This window comes from Schistocerca cancellata, chromosome 3, assembly GCF_023864275.1.
Source record: "Schistocerca cancellata isolate TAMUIC-IGC-003103 chromosome 3, iqSchCanc2.1, whole genome shotgun sequence".
In the NCBI taxonomy this organism is placed as follows: domain Eukaryota; kingdom Metazoa; phylum Arthropoda; class Insecta; order Orthoptera; family Acrididae; genus Schistocerca; species Schistocerca cancellata.
In genome coordinates, this window is record NC_064628.1 from 11,824,268 (window position 1) to 11,832,878 (window position 8,611).

Sequence of the window (8,611 nt, forward strand, 5' to 3'; positions counted from 1 at the left end):
TCTTGTGATATGGTGTTTTGAGTAATATCTCTTCTTTACAAGTTGTATCATACTTACATAAATTCTCTCTCACTGTCTGGGAAATGCCTCCATCAAAAATCAAAAGGCCACTACAACATTCTAGGTGTTACTCTGAGGTGGAAGCAGAGCTCAACATTTGTAGCACCATCTTCAGGATCCACTGCAGTTTTCTAGTTTGTACCTAGGTGGCAGACATAAACAAGAGACTCCATTGATTATTTGATTATCTCAGTTTCAGCTTTCTTGACCTGTGTGATAAGATGGAGAATTCCCCCTCCCCTCCTTAAATCTCTGCCGCATACAACTATAGGTCAGGGATAAAATATATCCAAGAAACAGGTACTTGGATAGCAGAGTCTGTGGCATAGCTGTGAAGGGGAGTCGAGAACGTCTAACACAAATTTAGACATATTGTAGGCTTTCTCTTAGATAGTGTATGCTGTGGAAGATACCGGAAGTGGAAAGGCCCCTCCATAGTTTAGTAACATTATTATGTAATTGTTTTGAAAACAGAGACAGCTGCATAGCAGATTCAAACAAAAACAGATCCTTGCTGGCAGTACAAAAGCTGAACAAAGTTAAAATAAGCTTAATGATAGCTACACGAGAAATATTCATTAACTTCCATAGCAAGACCACTGAGTTGACATTAAAAACTAAAAATGTTTGTTACTACATAAAATCAGTTGATAGAATGAAGTCATCTGTCCATATGCTCACTGATTATGATCTCACTGCAACAAAAGATAATAAAAAGCCTCGACTACTGAACTGTCATCAAAATGGCTTTACTGAAAAGACCAAAACACAGTTCCTTTTTAATTGTTGCATAGATGCAATAAAAGACAAAGATAGAAATAAGTGACAACAAAGTTGAAAACTAGCTCAAGTCATTTGATGCAGTGGGAGAGTGTCATATAGATACTGAAGAAACTGAACTGGAAGGCTATTGAAGACAGACATAAACCATCCCAAGAAAATCTATTAACAAAGTTTCAAGAACCGTCTATAAATGATTACTCTAGGAATATACTACAACCCCCTATGTATCGTTCACACAGTGATCGTGAGGATAAGATTAGAATAATTACTGCATGCACGAAGGCATTAAATTATTCTTCCTGTGCTCCACATGCAAATAGAACAGGAAGAAATCATAGTAACTGGTAAAATGGGACATACACTCTGCCAAGCGACTCACAATGGTTTTGCAGAGTGTAGATGTAGATGAAGATATATGTACAGCCACTGGACCTTATGGTGATGCACGTTACATTGTGTATTGTGAAAGAACCGACCACTCCTTTAGCTTCAATCTACTTTTGGTCACGGCATCAGTGGAGTGTGACATACTATTGGGTACAGGTGTAGGTCATTTCAGTCTTTATTGAATAAATCCTTATAGGATCTTCCAGGGATCCACAACAAGTGACTGAAAATAATTCAGTATTCTTTGTTTGTTCACAACGTACTAAGGTTGATGCTGTGTATTTTTACTTCCAGGAAGCCTTTGGTATTTTTTTCTATCATCACTTTGTATACATGGTATGTGCAAGTGGAATATCAGAACAGGTATGTGATTGGATTGAAGACTTCCTAACTAATAGAACCGAGAAAATTTTTCTTAGTGGGAAGACATCATCAGAAGTGAATATAATAGCCTTTGTACTCCTAGGATGTATAGTAGCACCGTTGTTACTCACAATGTGGAATGAACTGTTTGCAGATAATACAGCTTTATACAGGAACTCACATTCTTAGAATACTGTTGGGAAATCTAGGAAGAATTGAAGACAACTGGTGCCTTCTTAAAAGATTGTCAGTTCACCCTCAACATAAATAAACATAATTTAATTTTACACATAATTTTTAATACTCTGTGTACAGGGTAAACATTAATAAAACTGACAAACTGCAGGGATGGATTCCTGAATGCAAATGGAGGGGAAAAAGTCCTACGAACATGGGACTGGAAATGGACAGTGTGCGTGCAATGACAACAAATAGCACCAGAACACAGTACAGAGTTGCTTCGCATCCATTTCACAACAGATGTTCATAGTGGCCTCCACTGGACTGCAGATGTTGAGGGTAGTGGCACAGCCGTAGACTATAAGGAAGTAGTGGATTTCATGCAAGATACACTTAATTGTACTTTGGCTTACACCATGTTGGCGGGCTACTTACCTGGAGCTTGTGCAATGGTTCGTCACACATCCTGTAGAACCTGGTCCTCCAGATCTGATCTGCAACACAATTACATCTTACTGCTAGAATCGTTTAGTCCATAAGGTGGGAGGGAGTTACAGAAGTATTCAGTACGTCCCAATAGGAGACACTATGAGAAAGGCAATGTGCATCACAGAGAGTCTTATTCTCAAATTTGTGGGTACCCATATTCCAATATGAGTAAAGATTCATATTCCTTCATTCAACCTGCATCTCACATATAGATCATGGGGGCAAACTTAAAAAAATTTGGGCTAATTCTGTGTGGTGCCAACAGTCTTTCTCCCCATGCACTGATCACAGGTACTGTGTGCATTCACACAAAAACTATGAACTTGTACTGTTTCTCAACATCTCCCTCCAGCCCTACACATTTATCAAAACTTCTATGTCATGATTTCATGACTGCTGCAAATGCTTCTTTAGCATTATTGTCTAGTTACTGGAAAATCAGTGATGCATTAGTGGGCATGACTAGTAAATGTGCAACAATGGAGAGTGTCTTTCATTGTGCGAAATGTATCTCCTTTTTCCAAATTTTGTATTAAAGTAATGTATAAAATAACACAGTTATCTTCTTCAAACTTGTGTTTTTTAATGTCACTGTTGCTAATTCATTTTCAGTATCTACTCATAAAGGACATGAGAATCTCATTACACAAGAATTTCTCAGTCCACTGGTCATAAAACACATTTAGAGACTGAGAATAGAAGAGTCAAGAGGCTGCTGTTTTTTTTCCAATAGACTAATCATTGCTTCTGAGTCTTAGTGATTCTTCATTATCGTGTCTACATTTTATGTACCATTCTATAATAAACTTGGATAGGACAATACTGTTGCATTGTATTAATTTATATATCTTATTATTGTGTTTATCATTTACTGTATTCTAGCAGTCTGAGTTATTTGTGGCTTATGCATCATAATTTTTATTTCAAGTGCACTATTGTATTAGTGTTTGATTCCCAAATGTACAGATCTTATTTTTCTTTGATTTCTGCATTATACAGTTTGCCAAACTGAAAAAGAATTCCCTGATAATTGCTCTAATTTATAATAGTTTTGATTATTTATGTTCACACACCCTGAAACAAACCAGAACAAAACTGGTAACCATTCATTTCAAACTAACTGTGGTATGCATGTTTAATAGTATCATGTATCTACAAGAAATGTACCTCTTTATATTAGTGTTAAGACACCATTTTCATTTTGACACAAAGTAGATCACTTTTACAGAGACAAGAATGATATTACCATGTAAATAGAAACTTAAGTGTTTGGCTTCTGTCAGCCAAATTTTCTTGATCAGTGTAAAAGGGAAGACTGAGTCTAACAATACCTTTCAGTGAAACTGTCAGTGTTTTTGCCTACTATTGTATTTAGTCATTCTGTGTGATTTGTCAGATAAAGATTATGTATACCAGACTGACTCTTTTCTGTGATTAAATTAAAAAAGAGAATATTATGCTCTCTGCATGGATAACTCTACAGTGGATGTTCCTATTTTTAATTAGATTGTCTGTGATGTATGAAGTGATTTTAGAATTTTTTCTTAGTTGTGGAATAATTGTTCCCATTGTACAAACTCTGTGTGACAAATGTTGTAATCAAGAACAATGTGATATATGCATTAAAGAATAAAATATTGTTACCATATCATTATTTAATTCCATCCAGAGTTTTCCATTATTGTTTTAATTAGGATTATTACACCTTTGAGTAACTGGTACAATCTTTCTGTGTTTTATTGCTTCTATGGAATAATGGTGCACTTCCAGGTGTTCTATCGAGTTGTTGTTTCCATTTTAAGCACAGTATTTTGATGGCCAACCCAGCCATGTATTTTAGGTACTACAAGTTTTTCTGTTATGTGTACTCTCTGCCTGCACTCCAACAAGATTTTAAGTACTGTTGGTATTGCACTGCTTGTGATGAAGCAAGCTGTGATAAATTTTACTTCCCCTCTTGTTTTACCATCTGCCTCCTTAAATTCGTTTTTTCAATTTGATCTAATTACCATTAACATACATGAGTATAATCTGCATTTTCATAAAAGAGAAAGGTTGGCCTTCAGTTTTAAAGAATATAACACCATATCTAATTTTGTGCTTAGTTTATCTAAAAACAAAGATGATGTGACTTACCAAACGAAAGTGCTGGCAGGTCAATAGACACACAAACATACACACAAAATTCTGTATGTTTGTGTGTCTATCGACCTGCCAGCACTTTCGTTTGGTAAGTCACATCATCTTTGTTTTTATATACATTTTTCCCACGTGGAATGTTTCCCTCTATTATATTCATATCATTAATTTGTGCTTAGTTTTATTTATGTAATTGATTTTCTTGTTTATTTTGACTGTTCCTAGTGAGTATCGTTTGTTATAGGATGAAATCAGTAATTGTTTAGTAACTTAAATTCTGTTGTTGACGTATAAACAATTATAAATTCTGTACTAAGTATAAACATTTGGGAGACAAAACAATAACACTCTTAAAGGATCTATTTGGCTCTATTAGAAATCATGTTAGCAAAACCAAGCCTTAATTAATTCCAAAGTAATTAACAGTTTTGTCAAAAGTATTGTTTGCGTAACATATTTAGTAATTTCAGAGTTTAAACAAATAATTTGGCCTAAACCTTGTAGTAGAAGAAACTGTTAAAAGGAAGGAATTTTTCAATGTATTCTGTTAACAACATCGAACAATGTGTAGCTTCAGGGCCTGTTTTGTGATGGAATACAAGGGCCCAATTTTTGGTCATGGGACAGTCAGTCCATGGCCGAGTTTCAGACGAAGAACCTGTGTTGATTAGAACGACAACAATGCATCGACTTAACAGTGAAATAAGTGTTACACCAATAGGCTGTGTGTAAAAACAATGACATTATCTGTTTCCATATGTATCTGTTTATTCTTCAAGAACCGTGAACTGTGTGATTAGGTTTTTACTGCTTGTAGATGTTCAACAGGAAACTATTGTAGCATTATGTGGATGTTCACCTGCAAACTATTAATGAGGCTTACGGAAAGTTAAACAGTAGTGCACTGGCCACATGAAATATATATATTGGGGGTTGTGGAAAGTGAAAGTAAACATCTGTGAAACGCAACCGTGCACCTGTCAGTGTCCAAATTACAAGCCCCATTTTCAGCCAGTGTAGCAATGCAGTATGTCGACACAGAGGACAACAAATGAAGAAACAAAGCAGGTGAAGCTACACGTATCTTAATGCACTTTTGTTTTTCGGAGGTCATGGCTACATTCCGTGAAATACAAATTCTCTCAGTGTTTTCCCAGCCTTGTGGCTCTGATGGCCAATGAGATTTTAATAAAGTGTGTGCCAGAACCCAAGCATTATTTAAATTGTAATCTGACATCTTTATTTCAGTAGATTCCTTTATTATGCTGTCCCAGAAATTTGGCATTTCCACCGCAATACTGGTCACATATTCCATTTTAGGACTATATTTGAGGCAGTGCTTGAAAATGGCTGATTTGCTTGGTTATTTTAGTCACTAGAACAGCAGGAAACTAACTGACAGACATGTGACGTGTGGTCACTACCTGCACTTAAGCAGATTGTTAACTATTGTTGGTATTGCACCGCTGTTTATAGCAGTTCGATTCCTTCCGTGCACCTTACACTTTAATGCTCTTTTGTTTTTTGCAGGTTGTGCTGATATTCTGTGAAATACAAGTTCTCTCCGTGTTTACCCACCCTTGATCATGCAGTTCTCTAAAATATATGTATAAAACAAATCAATATGTATTCTCATCAGGTTACCTTCCATTAGGAAAGTGGATGCACTCAGTGACCGTTATGTAATTTATAAATGATAGAGTGCAGCAATCAGTTGTCCTTTTTTTGCAGGTTTTATTATGCAAATCCAGATTTTAGCTAGTGCCTAGCCATTACACTGGCCAACAAAAGAATTTTTTTTTTACTTTGATAGCTGATCTTTATAGATTTTCATGAGCTGAATCCAAATCTAGCCTTAGTTTTTCTGTATCACCCATAATTTTCGAGCAATATGCTTTTTCCAGAATGAGATTTTCACTCTGCAGCGGAGTGTGCGCTGATATGAAACTTCCTGGCAGATTAAAACTGTGTGCCCGACTGAGACTCGAACTCGGGACCTTTGCCTTTCGCGGGCAAGTGCTCTACCATCTGAGCTACCGAAGCACGACTCACGCCCGGTACTCACAGCTTTACTTCTGTCAGTATCTCGTCTCCTACCTTCCAAACTTTACAGAAGCTCTCCTGCGAACCTTGCAGAACTAGCACTCCTGAAAGAAAGGATATTGCGGAGACATGGCTTAGCCACAGCCTGGGGGATGTTTCCAGAATGAGATTTTCCCTCTGCAGCGGAGTGTGCGCTGATATGAAACTTCCTGGCAGATTAAAACTGTGTGCCCAACCGAGACTCGAACTCGGGACCTTTGCCTTTTGCGGGCAAGTGCTCTACCATCTGAGCTACCGAAGCACGACTCACGCCAGGTACTCACAGCTTTACTTCTGCCAGTACCTCGTCTCCTACCTTCCAAACTTTACAGAAGCTCTCCTGCAAACCTTGCAGAACTAGCACTCCTGAAAGAAAGGATATTGCGGAGACATGGCTTAGCCACAGCCTGGGGGATGTTTCCAGAATGAGATTTTCACTCTGCAGCGGAGTGTGCGCTGATATGAAACTTCCTGGCAGATTAAAACTGTGTGCCTGACCGAGACTCGAACTCGGGACCTTTGCCCTTTGCGGGCAAGTGCTCTACCATCTGAGCTACCGAAGCACAACTCACGCCAGGTACTCACAGCTTTACTTCTGCCAGTACCTCGTCTCCTACCTTCCAAACTTTACAGAAGCTCTCCTGCGAACCTTGCAGAACTAGCACTCCTGAAAGAAAGGATATTGCGGAGACATGGCTTAGCCACAGCCTGGGGGATGTTTCCAGAATGAGATTTTCACTCTGCAGCGGAGTGTGCGCTGATATGAAACTTCCTGGCAGTTTAAAACCGTGTGCCCGACCGAGACTCGAACTCGGGACCTTTGCCTTTCGCGGGCAAGTGCTCTACCATCTGAGCTACCGAAGCACGACTCACGCCCGGTACTCACAGCTTTACTTCTGTCAGTATCTCGTCTCCTACCTTCCAAACTTTACAGAAGCTCTCCTACGAACCTTGCAGAACTAGCACTCCTGAAAGAAAGGATATTGCGGAGACATGGCTCAGCCACAGCCTGGGGGATGTTTCCAGAATGAGATTTTCACTCTGCAGCGGAGTGTGCGCTGATATGAAACTTCCTGGCAGATTAAAACTGTGTGCCCGACTGAGACTCGAACTCGGGCCCTTTGCCTTTTGCGGGCAATTGCTCTACCATCTGAGCTACCAAAGCATGACTCACGCCCGGTACTCACAGCTTTACTTCTGCCAGTACCTCGTCTCCTACCTTCCAAACTTTACAGAAGCTCTCCTGCAAACCTTGCAGAACTAGCACTCCTGAAAGAAAGGATATTGCGGAGACATGGCTTAGCCACAGCCTGGGGGATGTTTCCAGAATGAGATTTTCACTCTGCAGCGGAGTGTGCACTGATATGAAACTTCCTGGCAGATTAAAACTGTGTGCCCGACCGAGATTCGAACTCGGGACCTTTGCCTTTCGCGGCTGTGGCTGTGGCTGTGGCTAAGCCATGTCTCCGCAATATCTTTTCTTTCAGGAGTGCTAGTTCTGCAAGGTTCGCAGGAGAGCTTCTGTAAAGTTTGGAAGGTAGGAGACGAGGTACTGGCAGAAGTAAAGCTGTGAGTACCGGGCGTGAGTCGTGCTTCGGTAGCTCAGATGGTAGAGCACTTGCCCGCGAAGGGTAAAGGTCCCGAGTTCGAGTCTCGGTTGGGCACACAGTTTTAATCTGCCAGGAAGTTTCAATATGCTTTTTGTTATATAGTATAAAAATCCAATGCTGTACGGTAAATGGGGAAAGTAATGAAACGCTTTGTTACAACATAAGCATAGTTTGTATTTACAATAAGCTACTTAAAACAATGATATGTGTTAATAGAGGTTTCACTTGTCACCTGGAACTGGTTTGTATTTTCTTTTTCTTTTTTCTTTGAAGCTTCTTTCATAGCTTTTTCTATAATGAGTCACTTGCTGAACTTCTCGGTGACGTGAACAACAGTGGCAGATACTTAAAACGTGGTCCATCTTTAGGCAAAGCCTTTACAAACTGTTTCATTAGGCCTAACTTTATATGTAGAGGTGGTAGGAATATGTTTTTTGGATCTATGAGGTTTTTGCGTAAAATGTTCTCACCAGGTTTTAAAGACTCCCTCACAGTCCAGTTCTTTCTGCACCAGTGTT

General features: G+C 39.1%; 1 protein-coding gene across 1 annotated transcript in view; it reads left to right on the plus strand.

Moving 5' to 3' along the window:
* Positions 1 to 3,908, plus strand: part of LOC126176785 (lysosomal alpha-glucosidase-like) — a 140,715-nt gene extending 136,807 nt beyond the window's left edge. Inside the window, exon 18 of the mRNA XM_049923957.1 lies at positions 2,875 to 3,908. Within this exon, the coding sequence (XP_049779914.1) occupies positions 2,875 to 2,937 (63 nt within the window). The 3' untranslated portion in view covers positions 2,938 to 3,908. The remainder of the gene's footprint in view (positions 1 to 2,874) is intronic.
* The last annotated feature ends 4,703 nt before the right edge of the window (positions 3,909 to 8,611 follow it).